The sequence below is a fragment of the Chamaea fasciata genome, unplaced genomic scaffold (genome assembly GCF_029207755.1).
Source record: "Chamaea fasciata isolate MVZ Bird 193981 ecotype frontalis unplaced genomic scaffold, bChaFas1.0.hap1 SCAF_31, whole genome shotgun sequence".
Classification (NCBI taxonomy): Eukaryota; Metazoa; Chordata; class Aves; order Passeriformes; family Sylviidae; genus Chamaea; species Chamaea fasciata.
The window spans coordinates 220219-237732 of NW_027094116.1; the positions used below are offsets into that span (position 1 = coordinate 220219).

At 60.1% G+C, this 17514-nt stretch overlaps 2 protein-coding genes across 2 annotated transcripts; one reads left to right on the top strand and one right to left on the bottom strand.

The window, feature by feature from the left end:
- Positions 1-868: 868 nt before the first annotated feature.
- LOC136303228 (Fc receptor-like protein 2) lies at positions 869-4722 on the top strand. Its single transcript, XM_066206924.1, has 9 exons — positions 869-899; positions 1523-1543; positions 1632-1862; positions 2113-2379; positions 2905-3174; positions 3264-3566; positions 3647-3728; positions 4291-4314; positions 4532-4722. Exons 1-9 carry the CDS (start codon positions 869-871, stop codon positions 4611-4613), a joined length of 1311 nt encoding a protein of 436 aa, XP_066063021.1. The 3' UTR covers positions 4614-4722.
- Positions 4723-9315: 4593 nt separating this feature from the next.
- LOC136302889 (Fc receptor-like protein 2) lies at positions 9316-17125 on the bottom strand. Its single transcript, XM_066206478.1, has 12 exons — positions 17057-17125; positions 13212-13293; positions 12578-12598; positions 12259-12489; positions 11732-11995; positions 11330-11608; positions 10630-10899; positions 10238-10540; positions 10070-10156; positions 9698-9719; positions 9532-9611; positions 9316-9450 (listed from the first exon to the last, which is right to left on the bottom strand). Exons 1-12 carry the CDS (start codon positions 17123-17125, stop codon positions 9389-9391), a joined length of 1770 nt encoding a protein of 589 aa, XP_066062575.1. The 3' UTR covers positions 9316-9388.
- Between the last annotated feature and the right edge of the window lie 389 nt (positions 17126-17514).

Below are 17514 nucleotides of genomic sequence, written 5' to 3' on the forward strand. Positions count from 1 at the left end.
GTTGTGAAATTGAGGGGAATGAGGAAAAAAATGGATAATGTGGAGAGGAAAATATCACTGGGGGTTAGCCCCTCAGAATTGCCTTGTGGTGCCTCCCCCAAACCAGACACATATGAGGGGGTCAGTGCAGGTCCCTGGGTCTACCCAAAAGGTGATGTACACCCCTTGAAGGAGCTGTGACCCATGGGCTCATCGGGCCACTGTCCATCCCTGGACCCCCATTCCCATGGGAACTCAAACATAGGACCTCCATTTCTTATGTCCCCTCTCCCTGGAACTCCCACCCGAGTACTTACATTCCCTAAGATCTCCATGGCCCAGGACCCCCATTCAGAGGAACCCTCTCCACAAATGACATGCCCTACAACCCCCCTTCCCCCAGGACATGAATTCTCTCAGAAGATCCCCATTCCCACGAGCCTGACCCATTCCCCCGGCACTCCATTCCTAGTACACCCATCCCATGACTCGATGTCCCTGGAGCCCATGTTCCCCTGGGACTCTCATCCCTGAGTCCCCCCAGCCCTGGGGACCCCAAGTCCCATGACACCCCCATCCCTGGTGACTCCCACTCCTCAGTAGCTCCATTCCCCTGGACACCCATCCTTGGCTCCCCAAAACCATTAAGCCCCCCACTCCTGGAACCACCTGTCCCATCTTGTGCCACCCAGCCTTGTCCCCACCCTGTCCCCACCCTGCCCACAGCCTGTCACCATCTTGTGGCCAACCTGACCCCAGCAAGTGCCACCTACGCATGAGGATGGGACCTGACCTCACTTCCTTCCCATTTTGCCAAAGAACTGCCACTCAGCCAACAGCCACCCCTGGCAGTGAGTGACAGCCAGTGCACATGGCCGGGGACACGGGGATGGCCGGGAAGGTGGCGCTGCTCCTGTGGGGTGAGTGCCCCGGGCACGGGCCTGACACCCCGGGGATGGGCCCTGGTGAGGCAGAGACAGGTGGGGAGGGGGCACAGGGGGGCTGCGGGGTCCCCTGAGGTCCCCAAGGCCAGCAGAGCCAGTGCATGGGCATGGACCCCAGTGTGAGCAGAGGAGTGGGGTGGTTGTGGGGACAGGAAAAGGGGGACAAGAAGAGGGGAACTGGGATGTGGGGACAGGAAAAGGGGGATAGAGATGTGGGGACAAGGATGTGGCAAAGGAACCTTGGGGCTATAGCAGTTGTGAGGACAGGGACAGGGGCACAGGGATGCAGGGACAGGGACAAGAGCCATGTACCATGCAGATGGGCTGTGGGGATGGGTTCCATTAGAATGGGATGACGGGCCATGGAGATGTTGCTGATGGGACCAGGGCTGTGAGGATGGTGGTGGTGACCTGTAGGAGAATGGGGTGTCCACAGTGTCCCCATGTCCTGCCTCAGCCCAGGGTGACTGAGGTGTCCCTGTCCTCAAGACCTCTGTGCTACACCAGTGTTCCCACTGCAGACAGTCTGGGGACAGACACCACACCATGTCCCCCAGGTGCTGCTGTCCCCACCCAGCCCTGTCCATTCTCCCTTCTAGCCCAGACCCTCGGCCTTGCTGGTGAGTCCTCGGCAGATGCCATGTCCCCACCCCGCTGTCCCCAGCCCCATGGTGGCCCTGGCAGGCTGGTGTCCTCTGTCACCCACAGGTGCCCAGACCACCCAGCTCCTGGTGGAGCCCCCCTGGAGGCCGGCGGTGCCATGGGACCGGGTGACACTGACCTGCCAGGGCTTGGGGACCACCGGTGCCACCACCTGGTACAAGGACGGGCAGTGCTGGTGGCTGGAGGGGCCCGACCACTTCACTGTCACCGAGAGTGGCAGCTACCAGTGTGACAGACCTGGCAGTGGGCTCAGCCCCCTCGTGACAGTCTCAGACGGTGAGGGGGATTTGGGTGTTCTCAACCCACCACCTGTGGCACCCCAAGGGCTCTGGGTGGGCTCCGCTCCATGGGTCACTTCTTGGTGTGGCCTGAGCCTGTCCCCTGCACACGGGGACATCCCAGAGCATCCCAGTGCGGGGGGACCCTGTTTGTGGAATTGGGGACCCCTGGTGCTCTGGCTGTGACCCAATGGGGTCCCCACAAAAACGAGACCACCCCAGTGTGATGGGACCCCTCTGTCCCATAGGCCCCTTGGTGCTGCAGGTGCCGGCACGGCCACTGCTGGAGGGGGACACGGTGAAACTGCGCTGCCGATGCCGGTGGGACCTGTTGGTCACTGAGGTGCGATTCTACCGTGGGAACAAGGAGCTGATTAAGACCCTCCCCAGGACCGAGCTGTCCCTGTCCCCTCTGCACCTGCACCACAGCGGCCGCTACCGCTGCCGGGTCTGGGTGAACTCCGGGGTATCACGGGGGTGGCAGGAGTCAGCGCCGGTGACAGTGACAGTGCATGGTGAGCCTCACCCCCACAGCCTCCCTGGGTCCTCTGGCTGGGGACACTCAGCCCTGCCTGCAGACCCCCATTACTGCCCAGATCCCCCATCTCTGCTACATGTCTTGAATCCATTCCCGCCTCTCTCACAGGATCCCCCAGCCCTACGTGGGCACCCCCATCTTTCCTGTAAACTTTTCCTATGTCCCCCCATCACTGCTTGACTCCCCCTCCTCATCTACACATCCCTCACTGGGTCGCTTCGCCCATCTCTGAGTCAACCCCACTCCTCCCTGCTCTGCCCTCACGGTCCCCAGGTCACACCGTCCCCTCCCTGGGTCCCCACACCCTCCCTGGGTTCCCCCCGCCCTCTCCAGGTGTCCCCTCCCTGAACCTCCTCATGTTCTTTAGGGTTCCTTTCCAGGCTCTGCCCCCCCCCCTTATTCATTGGGATTCCCCTGCCCCTCTCCACCCCCCCTTCCTGCCCCGTGTTCCTCACTGTCCCCTGGTGTCCCTCACTGACCCTTGCTGTCCCCTCTCCCACAGAGGTCTCGCTCTCGGGGGTGTCCGTGTCAGCACAGCCCCCTGGGGCACAGGTGGCACTGGGGGACTGCCTGGTGCTGAGCTGTGCGGTGGCCGCGGGGACAGGTCCCCTGTCCTTCACCTGGCACCGTGGGGGCTCAGGGACACTGCTGGGCACCGGCCCCAACCTGGAGCTGCGCCGCGTTGGGGACAGTGACAGTGGCCAGTATCACTGCCGGGTCAGCGATGGGGACAGCGTAGAGGAGAGTGTCCCCCTGAATGTCACCGTCCTGGGTGAGCAGGACCCTCGGGCTGGGGGTGATCCCAACCGCAGCACCCCCATCCCACCTCACCAGATGCCAGCCCTGTCTGTGTCCCCACAGTGCCTGTGGCCAATGTCACCATCACCCCCGGTCCCCTGTCACACCAGGTGCATGCAGGTGACGCCGTGACCCTGCGCTGCTCGGTGCAGGTGGGCTCAGCCCCTGTCACCTTCACCTGGCTGCACAATGGCCAGGAGGTGGCCCGGGGTCCCGTTCTGGAGCTTGGGAAAATCAGTGTGGGACATTCGGGCACCTACCGGTGCGTGGCCACCAACCAGCTGGGACAGGACGGGCACCGCGTGTTCCGGGCACTCAGCCCTGAGCTGGCCCTGGAGGTGACCCCTGACTCACCCTGGGTCACAGGTGGGCTCACAAGGGGTCACCGGGGTGTTCAGGACCCCTAGGGTTCACACTGACCCCAATGTGTCCCCCTCTGTCCCCAGCAGTGGCTGTGAATGTCGGCAGGACCCTCCTGTTCCTGCTCCTGCTCCTGGCTGTCATCGGGGGCTGTCACTGCTGGCACCGCTGGGATGGGTGACAATGAGGAGGATGGGGGTCCTGGAGTGAGGGGAAGCCCCCAGAGTGGGGCAGAGCTGGGCCAGCACCCAGGGCCCCTAAGCTGGGGAAAACTGAGCCCACAGTGAGCTCGGCTGGGGGTCCTGGGGGATTTGGGGGGAATTTGGAGAATTTGGAGAATTGGTTGTGTTCCAGGGCCATCCCTGGGTGGGCTTTGAGGAGCATTGGGGTGCCACTGTGAACTCCTGGATGGTTTGGGGACGTCTTCAAGGGCCATGCAGGGATGTTGGGGGATCTTTCTGGTGGCCTGGGGGAGTTTGGGGGGTGCCTCTCTCTGCCTGGCTTGGGGTTCTGGGGCACAGTGGGTCACAGACACTGAGGGGTGGTGGGGGCACTGCAGAAGTTTTGGGGGGTTCCAGGGGTGCTTGGAGTGACTGGGGGGGAATCAGGTGTCTGTTGGGAATCAGGGCTTCAGTGGAAATTAGGGGTCCTGTGGGTGTTTGACGCTGCCAAGTTCCCAGGAAGGTTCAGTGGTCCTGGGGTCCCCAAGGTCACCCTCTCTCCTTAATCTTGCAGCTGCCAGGAAGCCCCAGGACAGGTGAGTGGGGGGCTCTGGCTGGGACTCTCCTTTGCCCCTCCCCAGACACCCCTCAGACCCCTCTTATCCCCACAGGACCCCCCCAGAGGAGGGGGCAGTGCTGGACCCCCACGTCATGGGCACTGAGCAGACAGGGGGTGAGTACAGGGGGGACACGGAAACATCATCCCCAGGTGTCACCCCCCACTCAGGTCCCCACAACTGGTGTCACTCTCCGGGCCCCCACTGGTGTCCCCTGGTCCTGCCACACCTCGGGATCCACAAGTGACCAACGCAGACCTGCCAGAATCCCATGAGGGACAGTAGGATCCCCATGACACCTTTGAGAGTGGGCTGTGACACTGGAGACACTGGCAGCGCTGGGGACATCGATTCCCCTCAGTGGTCCCTTCTTCCTCTTCACTGCACCCCACTGGGCTCGTCCTTCCCTCAGCCAGTGCCAGGCCGGCCCATGACCCTTTTCCCTCTACTGTACCTGAACTTCAGCATTTTGATTAAACTGTGTGAGAAACAAGGCACACTCCTTACTATCTTTAAATATTAATAAGGTAGAAAAGGGACAGCAAACAGCGTGCTGGGTGCTGGGCAACAGCCCAAGGCGCACAGTTCTCTATAACAATTCTTCTTGTGTACCTTTTTCATTGTATTGATTGAATACATATTCAAGAAGATTATACATATTTCAAAAATACTTTTGAGTTTACATGTTCTGGGAGTTCTTTTGCTTGGTTTCACCCATGACTCATTTTCTTATAGTACATGCCTGTGCTGGTTTTGCATTGATTGAAGAATAGCTTTGGCAAAACAAATCAGCGATTAGCTTTGAATATCGACAACCTATTGAACCAATTAATGAGCTAGGCACGCCTCTGTGGCCACACAGGTTGAAATCAGAAGAATCCCGGGAAAGTTCTCTTCCCTTCCCGCCTGGGCAGAGGTCCCCAGGTGCCGGCGGGGTCGGCCCCGCTCCGCCGCGTGGCCCCGGGCCTGGTGCGGCCTGGCCGGGCCCGGCCGCTGCTGGAGCCTTGGCAGGGCCGGGCCCGGCGGCTCCCGGGCAGGGCAGGGGAGGAGAGAACGCCCCGTCCCGGCCGGATCGGGCCTCCAGCGGCTGCTGACATCCTGCCGCTAAAGCCGCCCCCATGGCGGCCCCGGGAGGCCTCGCAGGGCCGGGCCGGGCCCCCAGCGCTGCCGGGCAGAGGAACGGGGGAAGCCCCCAGCGCGGCTTTGGAAGAATTCTTTACTATGAACAGCTCCAGACACCGGCACCAAGACCCCTTGCGGAGGGAGAGGCCCCAGCAGCTGGAGAGATCTTGCGGCCAAGAGCAGGGGCAGCTCTGCAGCCGTGCGGAGCGGCCCTGCAGCTGGAAATTGAATGCAGCCAGAACCCCGGAGATCCTGGCCCAGCCCCGGCACGGCCTGAATTTGCCACCTTTGGCCACTGCCCGGGAGAACCATCACGGCCTCTGCAGACTGGGAGAATGGAAACTCCTCCTTTGCTCTGATGGAACTTGCAAAGCACTAATCCTCTCTTAAGTGAGACAAAAGGACAGAGTGAAGCTAAATAGAGAGACAATATGAAGACATCAAAGTCGGTGAAGGAGAAGTTGAATCTTAGATGGAAAGAGAAGGAAAAGATGCCTTTATTTTGGCTGAAATTCTTTTGTAAGCCATGGGAATGGACTGTGATATCCTAGAATATCCCTCTAAGTCCTGGAAGGCATGGATGGCGAGATCAGAGTATTCAGATTTTAGATCTGAGCAAAGGCATTTGTGGTCAACGAAGTAAATACTGAAGTAGTTGTGATCTTATGAGACGCTTGAATAGAGAGAGAGAGATGAGATGAGATGAAGACCTGCCCCCAAAAAGAGAAAAGATCCCTGTTCCTAGAGTTGAAGAAAACCTTTGCTTTTGAACCGTTCATCTTTAAAATGATACCCCATGAGTTTACATGGCCCATTACGCAGCTGTGGGAAGGCTGTGTGATATGGGAGGGACTTCACAAATGCAGATTCAGAGGCGGCTGGTTTTGTGAGAATGAAAAAGCCACAAGAGAACTGTTCTTTCTTGTGGGGAAGTTTCCATGACAGACCCAATGAGACTTGTCTCTCTGAGAGAACTGATGAAAGACTATTTTAGAGGTAGTGACTGACATGAAGTCTAAGTTTTGTTTTCTCTGGATGTTGTCAGAGAGAAAGAAAGGAGTTTGTGGGGAAGAGAGGAAGTGTTTTGAAGGTATTTTTCCAATTCTTGTTTTTTTTTTCTCTCTTGTAGTTTTCTTAATAAACCTGTCTTTAGATCCTTGAAAGGACTTTTTCTCTCCAATTCTGATGCTGTTTTACCTATTACAGGATTTGATGAGTGATCTCTCCTGGTCCTTGTCTCAACCCAGGAACCCTCTCCGCTGCCACCATTCCATCTCTGCCATCCCCACTTCCCAGTGCACCCCCGGGTCCCGGGTGAGAGGGAGGAAGGGAAGGGAAAGGAAGGGAGAAAGCAGGAAGGAAGGCGAGAAGGAAGGCGGGAAGGAAGGAAGGAAGGAAGGCGGGAAGGAAGGCAGGAAGGAAGGCAGGAAGGAAGGCAGGAAGGAAGGAAGGAAGGCAGGAAGGCAGGAAGGCAGGAAGGAAGGAAGGGGTTGTTCCTTCTGCAAGCTCAGGCAGGCAGTGGCCGATGTCAGCACTGCCAGCAGACCCTTCTCAGCAGAGACATTCCCATGGGTGATTTTCTCCTGCTTCTGGGTGGGGGGAAAGAAGGATGAGGACCCTCAGTGTGGCTCCGCACACTGGGCTGGGCTGGTGCTGGCCACAGGAATCACCAGGAATATGTGGGAGCTGAGAGAGGTGGATGCATTGGGAGGTGTGATGTGTCAATGCATGGGATCCAAGGGATATGGGTGTGTGGGGGCTGTGGGACATGGAGATGTGGGATATGGATGCCTGAGAGTCAGTGGACAGGGTTACAGGACAGGTTGGGGAGGGGAGTGCTGTGAAAGCCCCTCCCCTGAAGGCCCTTTTGGTGGTTGCTGTCCATGACCTCGAACACCACTGGGGGCTGGCGGGGTCTGTCCTCCTCATCCTGGTCCTGTCTGGGGCCTTTGTAGCTCTGGGGAAGGAGCCCTGGCCCAGGCTCCCCAACGGGGTGAGACGGGAATGCTGCTGGGGGGTCCCTGTTCTCCGGTCCCACCCCATCTGTGGCTCCAGCCGTCATCCCCATGTCAGGTTCTGGGGACTGATCTTGTGGAACGTCCTCCGGGGCAGGCTGTGCTGCTGGGGGGCAGGAGGGAACCTAGGAGGACAGGGAACCAGACTCTGCATGAGGAGCACAGGGGGGCTTCTCTGCAGGGCAGCTTTGAGAGGGGAGTGCAGCAGTGACCAATCCAGTGACCTCAAAGACCTGCTGTGAGCCTGCTCTGTGATGTAACAACCTCCTCTATGATGTGACACCACCACTCTGAGATGTCACAGTCATCTCTGTGAATGTCAAACAACTATCATAGGATGTCATCACGTGCTCTGTGATGTCATACACAGCTGCCCTGTGATGTCACAGCCCACTCTGTGATGTCACATATTTCCCTTCTATGATGTCAGACTCTGCCCCAGGAATCCTTGGCACTGATTCTCCCAGGAGAGGGGATTTCAGGGAGCCCAAAAGACTTCGTTGGGCATTGGCAGAGCTGTTGTGGAGACAGAGGGAATTCCACAGCTCAATCTCTGCCTGGGGTTCTCCCAGGACCCTTCTGCTGTGGGGCTCCTCAGGGTGCAGGAACAACATCTGTTGGCAAGGGCAGACATACCACGAGATTTTGGCTGGAGGGTGAGTGGCTGATCTTGGCTCCTCTCTCTCTTGCTCCTGGCACTGGAGGTGGGACAGTGCTGCTGTTGCTCTGGGGACAATTGGCCGCCACCGCAGAGTTCCACCCTTCACTGCTTCTCCTACCATGAGTGAGGCTTTGCTGAGAAGGGCAGCCCTTGAACTGGCATCTTTTAAACTCCCTCAGGGAAAGGACCCTCACCATATTCTCAGGTGTCTCAGAGGAGAACCCAGCACCCAGAGCACCTCACCCTTCCCAGAGGGCGCGTCTCCTGGCTGCGTGCGGCAGCTGTTTGCGGGAGCACGGCTGTGGCTGCCCAGCTCCGCTGTTTTCTGTGACTGCTTTGGGCTTTTTGCTACCCTTGAACCCAACACCCCGTGCCCCACCCAAGCCCCACGGCTCCTGCTACAGCTTCAGAGTTTTTGCTACACCTCCTTTGCCACCCTGGGTGTGCCTCCTCCCACCGTTCCAGCCGCCACTCCGAGGGTTCCTGCCGCAGTCCATTTTGCCATCCGGAGCGGCACCGTTCCCAGCTGCCCCCCAGCTCCGTCAGTGAGGGAAGGACGCTTCTCTCTCTCTCCCGCCCGCTGAGTCTCCATTAACCATGGAGAGAGAGACAGCCGAGCTGTTGCCACAGCGCCCCCTGCAGCCGCGGGGGAATCATCGCACCCGCCCTGCCTGGCCGGGAGCCACCAGCGCCCCTGCCGGCTGTGCCCGGAACTGCACCGCAGGGGAAGTGCCTGCAGCCCCGAGAGGGCTGGGACTGGGTTTGTGCTTTTGTTTGTTGTTGGTGGCGGTGTTGTTGTTTGTTTGTCTTGTTATAGATATTCTAGTGAAGAATTGTTATTCCTGTTCCCATATCTCTGTAAACCCCACACCAATCTCTTCAACAGCCTGACTGGGACCTTCCTCCATCCGAGCTGACCTGGCAGTGCTGAACAAACAAAAACCATTTCTCCCAGTTTAACCAAAAATCTGCATTTTGGAACCAATGAGAAGGACAAGGGTCCTGTGCCCCCTGGCACTGAGGGAGAGAATGGGGAACCCCTCTGGGTACTGGGAGCACTGGGAGCACTGGAACGGGGAGCTGTGGGGCCAACATGGGACCCACCACTCGTGGCCACCCCCTGGGTACGGTGGGCACCCACAAGAGCTGGGAGAGGCACACAGAGGGGGTGTCCTTGGACAGGGACCTCCAGTGCTCCCAGTGTCCCCCAGTGTCACAGCAAATTCCCATAGATGTCACTGGGGTCCCGTTGTCACCTGTGGGGTCCCAGCATCTCCATGTAGGTCACCTGGGGGGATGTGGCCCGGGGCGGCCCTGCGAGAGATACCAGATATGAGGACCTGGGTGGGGGGTGACACCCGTGGGTGACGTGTCCCTGGCCCCTCCTGTACTCACCCCCTGCCTGCTCGATGCCCACGATGTGGGTATACAGCAGATCCTCCACTTCTGGGGCGGCCGGAGGATCCTGGGGGGCCCTGTGGGGATAAGGGAGTGTCTGTGGGGCTGGGGGGAGTCTCAGGTGAGGGTAAAATGAGGCGTCAGATCTTGAGACCCCACTCACCTTTCCTGCTGCTTCCTGAGGGCTGCAAAGGGAAGAGGGGAGGGTGACTGGTGGGGTCCTCACGGGCTCTGAATAACATCGGGTCCCCTGACTGCCCCTGGGAGCCTCGAGCATCTCTGAAGCTCCTAAAAAACCTCGAACTACCCTTGAACCCCATGAGCCCCTAAACTGCCCTAAAACCCTGACAGAACCCGCAACATCCCTGCATGACCCTCCAGGAGCTCCCCAAATCTCCCAGGGCCCCCAGTCAAGGTCTCTGGGGGCTCAGCTTCACCCAAATCAGGAGCTGTTGGTGACACCATATGGCCCGTGTGTTCTGGAGGAGCTTCATCCTAATCCCTGGGACCCCCATTCCCCCTCATTGTCACCCACACAGGCGGTGCCGCCGGTGCCAGCCCACGATGACAGCCAGGAGCAGGAGCAGGAACAGGAGGGACCCGACGACCCCTGCAGCCACTGCTGGGGACAGAGGGGGACACAGTGGGGTCACCGAGAAATCCAGAAGTCCTGTATCCCCCGTGTGACCCTGTGTCAGCCCACCTGTGACCCAGGGTGAGCCAGGGGTCACCTCCAGGGCCAGCTCAGGGCTGAGTGCCCAGAACACGCGGTGCCCGTCCTGTCCCAGCTGGTTGGTGGCCACGCACTGGTAGGTGCCCGAATGTCCCACATCGATGTCCCCAAGCTCCAGGATGGGACCCTGGGCCACCTCCTGGCCATTGTGCAGCCAGGTGAAGTTGACAGGGGCTGAGCCCACCTGCACCGAGCAGCGCAGGGTCACGGGGTCACCTGCATGCACCTGGTGTGACAGGGGACCGGGGGTGATGGTGGCATTGGCCACGGGCACTGCAGAGACACAGACAGGGCTGGCACCTGGCAAGGTGGGCTGGGGGTGCCGTGGGTGGGATCACCCCCAGTCCGAGGGTCCCACTCACCCAGGACGGTGACATTCAGGGGGACACTCTCGGCCATGCTGTCCCCATCGCTGACCCGGCACTGGTAGTGGTCACTGTCATTGTCCCCAACGCGGCGCAGCTCCAGGTGGGGGCCACTGCCCAGTGGTGTCCCTGAGCCCCCCCGGTGCCAGGAGAAGGTCCGGGGACCTGTCCCCTCGGCCACTGTGCAGTTCAGCACCAGGCGGTCCCCCAGTGCCACCTGTCCCCCGGGGGGCTGTGCCCACGCGGACACCCCTGAGAGTGGGACTCCTGAGGGGAGAGGGGGACACCAGGGGACAGTGAGGGACTTGGGGATGTTCTGGGAGGAGCAGAGGATTCCCAGTGAGGAAAAGGGGATGCAGAGCTAGGGGCTTAGGAATGAATGCCAAGAAATGATGAGGGGTTCAGGGAGGGGACACCTGGAGAAGGATGATGGTAGACTCCAGGGAGGGTGTGGGGATGCAGGGAGGGGATAGGGGGGACATGGAGGGGGACCAGAGCAGTGATTGGGGAACATGGAAAAAGTTTACAGGATAGATGGGGGTACCCACGCAGGGCTGGGGAACCCGGCAAAGGATCCAGGAAAGCATGGGGGACCCACCACCGGTGTGGGGTGTCCGGACAGTAATAGAGGTCTCCAGGCAGGGCTGGGGGACCCAGGGACGCTCTGGGGGCTCCCCGTGCCCATCCCCACACTTACTGTGCACTGTGACGCAGAGCCGGGCGCTGCTCTTCCACACCTTCCTCTCCTCAGAGCGCACCTGGCAGGTGTAATTCCCCGAGTCGGAGACCCCCACGGCGGGCACCAGGAGCTGTGGGGACACCTGCGGGCCCCCCACCAACTGCCCATCCCGGTAGAAGAGGTGCAGGAGGCGGGTTCGGGGCCGCAGGGGTCTGGGGGTGCTGAGGCAGCTGAGATGGAGGCGGGACCCCTCGATGGGCTCGGGGGGACCCTCCAGCACCGGCACAGTGAAGAGCTCTGGGAAGGAGACAGGAGGTTAGGACTGTGACTCTGAGTCCACTGGGAAGTGGCTTTGGGATTGTCAAGGCATAAGGTGTTGGGGTGTTGGGATATCAAGGTGGCAGCTGTGCGGATGCTCACCATGCACTGTCATTGTCACTGGTGCTGAGTTGTGCCATTGTGACATTCCCGAGCCCACCAAGCCCCCACAGAGGTAGCGACCGCTGTGGTGCAGCTGCAGGGGGGACAGGGACAGCTCGGTGCCACTGACGGGCCGCCCCAGATCCATCTCCTTGTGGTAAAATCGCACCCCAGTGACCGACATGTCCTGCGTGACCCGGCAGCGCAGTGTCACCGTGTCCCCCTCCAGCAGTGTCTGTGTTGGCACCTGCAGCACCAGTCGGTCTGTGGGGCAGGGGGGTTCTCACACTGAGGGACTCAAGAGGGGTCCGGGGGGTCCCCATTACACCAGAGGCCCCTAGGAATACCAGGGGGAAACCCATCACCCTGGGATGAACTGGTGTGCACTGGAACAAATTGGTGTGCACAGGGGTACAGTGGGATGCACTGGCATGTCCACATGTGCTGGGGACTGGGACATGAAGCCACACGTGGACAGGAGCCCACGCTGAGCCCTCATGGGGCACCAACCTCACAGCCCCACTAACCATTTAATACTGACACGGGGGGGCTGAGCCCACTGCCGGGTCTGTCACATGTGTAGTTGCCACTCCTGGTGACAAGGATGCGGTCAGATCCCTTCTGCCCCCAGCGCCGCCCGTCCTTGTACCAGGTGGTGGCACCGGTGGGCCCCAAGCCCCAGCAGGTCAGTGTCACCCGGTCCCACAGCACCGCCGGCCTCCAGGGGGGCTCCACCAGGAGCTGGGTGGTCTGGGCACCTGCAGGTGACAGAGGACACCAGCCTGCCAGGGTCAGCGCAGGGCTGAGGACAGCGAGGTGGGGACGTGGCGTCGCCCGAGGACTCACCAGCGAGGCCGAGGGTCTGGGCTGGAAGGGAGAAGGGACAGGGCTGGGTTGGGGTGGCAGGCCAGCAAGAGAAGCTCCTGGGGGATGGGATGTGGAGACTATCACAGAATTGTCCCAATGGGGAATGGTTTGGCATGGAAATTTCGAGGACAGAGACATCCTGGCAACTCGGCTGAGGCAAGACACGGGGACACTGTGGACACTCCGGGAATGGGGACACCACAGCCACCCCATGTTTTCAAAGGTCACCACCACCAGCCTCACAGCTCCTGTCCTCACAGCCCATCTGCATGGTACATGGCCCTTCTCTCTGTACTGGCAGCCCTGTTCCTCTGTCCCTGTTCCCATTGCTGCACCACCCCAAGGTTCCTTTGGCCACATCCTGGTCCCCACATCTCTATCTCCCTGCTCCTGCTCCCACATCCCAGTTCCCCTTTTCCTGTCCCCACAGCCACCCCACTCCTCTGCTCACACTGGGGTCCATGCCCATACACTGGCTCTACTGGCCTTGGGGACCTCAGGGGACACCCCAGCCATCCTGTGCCCCCTCCCCACCGGTCTCTGCCTCACCAGGGCCCATCCCCGGGGTGTCAGGCCCGTGCCCGGGGCACTCACGCCACAGGAGCAGCGCCACCTTCCCGGCCATCCCCATGTCCCCGGCCATGTGCACTGGCTGTCACTCGCTGTTGTGGCCACCGGTCCCCTGGGTGGCGGCTCTTCGGATGAAGAGGAAGGAGGAAAGGTCACACCTCGTCCCCATGAGTAGGTGGCCCTTGGTGGGGGATGGGTGGAGACACAGCAGGGGACAGGCTGGGGACATTATGGGATAGTCTGGGGGCACAGTGGGGGATGGTGTTCCCAGGAGTGGGGGGCTCAGGGGATGTGGGGAACCAAGGAGGGGTGTCCAAGAGAATGGGGATCCAGGGGAATTGGGGTCTTCATGCCTGGGGATATTCAGGGATGGGGCTCCGGGGTGATCATGGTCCCCATGAATTTCGGATAATGGGATGTAGGTCCCAGAGTTGGGGGTGAAGGGGAAAAAAATAGGGGACCCTTGGGAAGAGTGGTTATGGAAGAAGAAGCAGCCCATGTGATGGGATCAAGGCAATGGTGGTCCTGGGCAATGGGAGTCCTGGGATGGGGGTCCCAGGGAGCAGAGACCAAGGGAATGGGGGTCCCATGGTTGGGTTCCCAGGGGAACGGGGGTCCCAGGGATGGGCAGTGGCTGACACACGGGGGGACAGGTTCTGTCCTGGGGGGAACAGCAAGGGGGGTCCTGTTCTGGGGGGATCCTGTCCCGGGGGGGACACATGCTGGCCAAGGGGATCCTGTCCTGGGGGATGGCAGCTCCAGGCAGGGTCCAGATATCTCCATTTTCACTTGTCCCCTGCAGGATGTGAGCCAGTGAGAGCAGCTCGGGAATGGAGCCCCAGGCAGGAAGGAGCTCCCCAACTCCTCCTCCTTGAAGCCAGTGGCCATCCAAGTGTGGGGCCCAGCCATGGCCCAGCCCCAGTGCACAGGGATGGGCATTGGCCAGCCCTGCTCTGGCCAGCCCCAGGTGGCAGCCACGACCTGAGGCTCCCCCCGCCCCCTTGGCTTTGATTCTGGCAGCTTTCGAGCTGCTGCAAAGGTGACAATTCTGTGGCAGGAAAAGGCCTGGCTGTGGTTTGCTGGGCCCTGCAAGAAGCACAAAAGCCAATGGGAGCCCAAGCAGTGGCTCTGCGAGGGCCTTGGATGGTTTTCAGAGCAGGGCTGGCTGCAAACCCCCCTGCAGGGGCAGCTGTGAGGGAAGCAGTCCGGAAATGCAGCAATTGATCATTTTGTCCCTCTCAGCAAGGGGCTGAGAGAGCCCCAGAAGTTCTGCAGATCCCACACCCATCTGCTCAACAACACGACCGGGACCCTCCTTCCTGAACAAAACCTGCAGCCCTTTGGAACCTCCCAGAAAGAATGTTTGTGTTCTGGATGTGGACACCAGAAGAGAGGGAAAAGTGTGGAAATACTGAGCAGGGGCTCCAGCCGTGGATCTGGGGAACACGGGTGTCCCAGCAGGAGCAGGGAGTGCCCAGGCAGGGGAATTCAGGGCAGGGTGGAGTGCATTTCCCAGGGAAGCAGACCCTGAGGGACACACAGGCATTTCCACGGATTCCTGTGCTCTGTTCCAAGGATGGACAGAGTTTCAACCCTGTTGGGAGCTGAAGCCATGGGAAATAAATGAAGTTTGAGGGTGGGAAGGAGGAAAATGGGCAGAGTTCCTAAATGTGGCCCAGCCAAAGCCTTCCCTGTGGGCTGGGTTGCTGCCCAGCAGGCCGGGAACAAACCCATGGACCTGCTGGAGACTCAGGGAGATTCCACACTCAGTGTTATGCACAAGGAAACGCTGCTATGGGATGCACCAATGGGCTCTTAAAGGGAACCAGAAAGTCTCATTTCTATGGGATTTGTTTGTGTTTTTATTGTCAGTGACTAGTTGGGAGGGCAATGATTAAAAGGATTCTATCGATCAGACCATTTTCTACATTGTTAGTTTGATTTTTGCCGAGTTTATTTTTTCTTGGGAAAAAATGTGATTTGGGAAAGTATTTTTGCCTTTATTTCATGGTTGTATAATTTTGTTTTAGCCAATTGGCCATCAGGGAATTGAACCAAATTTAGCCGGGCATTTACCATCATCTGGGTAAGGTCGTAACAGATGCCCACTTATGTTTAAACACCCCAGAGGATACAGGGCCCCACTGGGGACAGTGGGAATGCTCAGTGCCCCCCCAGGATGTGCCACCTCTGGGACAGGAATCCCCAAGGATGTGGCACCCCCAGAACGAGGAACCCTCTGGGACAAGACCCTGGGACACGACCCAGGTGTCACCACAGCAGAGGAGCCCTTTTCCCTCAGGGCAGGACCCCTCTGGATGTGCCCCCAGGACAGAACCCACGGCCTCAGCTCAGCATAAACGGCCTCTTCCTTCTGCTGCAGGAAAGAGAAAGTGAAAATCTTTCATCCCCCACAGCCCCTGAACACTGCCTGCACCCCCCAGCCCCCTTGGCCCCTTCCTGGGATCCCCCCACCGTTCCCTGCTCAGGTGTTCCCTGGGATGGCTGAGCCAGGAAATGAAGGGATGGGAAAAGCCCAGGGGTGTGTGGGGCACAGACCCAGAGCCTCCACCCTGGGGTGCCCCCCTGGCCATGAGCACACTGTGGGGGCTGTGCTGGGCTCTGAGTCACCCCAAAATCTGAGGCACCCAGGGCAGGAGCTGTGACCCCCGTGCCCACCCAGCCACTGCCCATCCCTGGGACCCCCATTCCCCTGGGAACCCAACCATGGGACCCCCATTCCCTTGGTCTCTGCTCCCTGGGACCCCCATCCCAGGACTCCCATTGCCCAGGACCACCATTGCCTTGATCCCATCACATGGGCTGCTTCTCCTTCCCCTCAGAACCCTAATTCCTCAGGGTCCCCTTTTCTCTACTGGACCCCCAACCCTGGGACACACATCCCATGACCTGAAATCTCTGAGGTCTATGCTCCCACAGGACCCCCATCATTGAGTCCCCCCAGGCATGAAGACCCCAATACCCCTGGACCCCATTCTCCTGGACACCCACCCTTGGTTCCCCACATCCCCTGAGGCCCCCACTCCTGGGAACACCATCCCCCACTGAGCCCCCAGACCATCCCATAATGTCCCCAGCCTGTCCCCTGCTGTGTCTCCACCCATCCCCCACCAAGGGCCACTTACACGTGGGGACGAGGTGTGACCTTTCTTCCTTCCTCTTCATCCGAAGAGCCGCCACCCAGGGGACCGGTGGCCACAGCAGCGAGTGACAGCCAGTGCACATGGCCGGGGACACGGGGATGGCCGGGAAGGTGGCGCTGCTCCTGTGGGGTGAGTGCCCCGGGCACGGGCCTGACACCCCGGGGATGGGCCCTGGTGAGGCAGAGACCGGTGGGGAGAGGGCACAGGGGGGCTGGGGTGTCCCCTGAGCTCCTCAAGGCCAGCAGAGCTAGTCCATCATGTCACCACAGTTACAGGATGGCCATGGGGAAAGTAACAGGGGAACTGGGATGTGGGGACAGGTACAGGGGGATAGAGATGTGTGGTCAAGGATGTGGCAAAAAGAACCTTGGGGCTGTGCCAGCGTTGGGACAGGGATAGGGAAACAGTGATGCGGGAACAGGTGCAAGGGCCACGTACCATGCATATGCCATATGGGGAGAGGTGCCTTCGGAATGGGATCACGGGCACCGGGCCATGGGGATGTGGTTGTGGGAGCAGGCGTTCTGAGGATGCTCGGGGGGACCTGTGCAAACATGGGATGTCCACAGTGTCCCCATGTCCTCCCTCAGCCCAGAGTGATTGAGGTGTTCCTGTCCTCATGACCTCTGTGCTACACCAGAGTTCCATTCGGGGCAGTATGGGGCAGGCACCACACTTTGTGCTGTGCCTGCTGTCGCTTCTTTCCCACCAGGGCCACCCTCACCCAGCCCTGTCCATTCTCCCTTCCAGCCCAGACCCTCGGCCTCGCTGGTGAGTCCTCGGGCGACGCCATGTCCCCGCCCTGCTGTCCCCAGCCCCGTGCTGGCCCTGGCAGGCTGGTGTCCCCTGTCACCCGCAGGTGCCCAGACCACCCAGCTCCTGGTGGAGCCCCCCTGGAGGCCGGCGGTGCTGTGGGACCAGGTGACACTGACCTGCCAGGGTTTGGGGACCGCGGTGCCACCACCTGGTACAAGGACGGGCAGCGCTGGGGGCCGAACAGACGCGACCGCTTCACTGTCACGGAGAGTGGCACCTACAGGTGTAGCAGACCTGGCAGTGGGCGGAGCCCCCCTGTGAGAGTGGTCATTGGTGAGGGAGGTTGTGTGTCCCCAGCCTGGCACCTGCAGGGACCTCGTGGGCTCTGGGTGGGCTCCAGTCCATGGGTCACCTCTTGGTGTGACC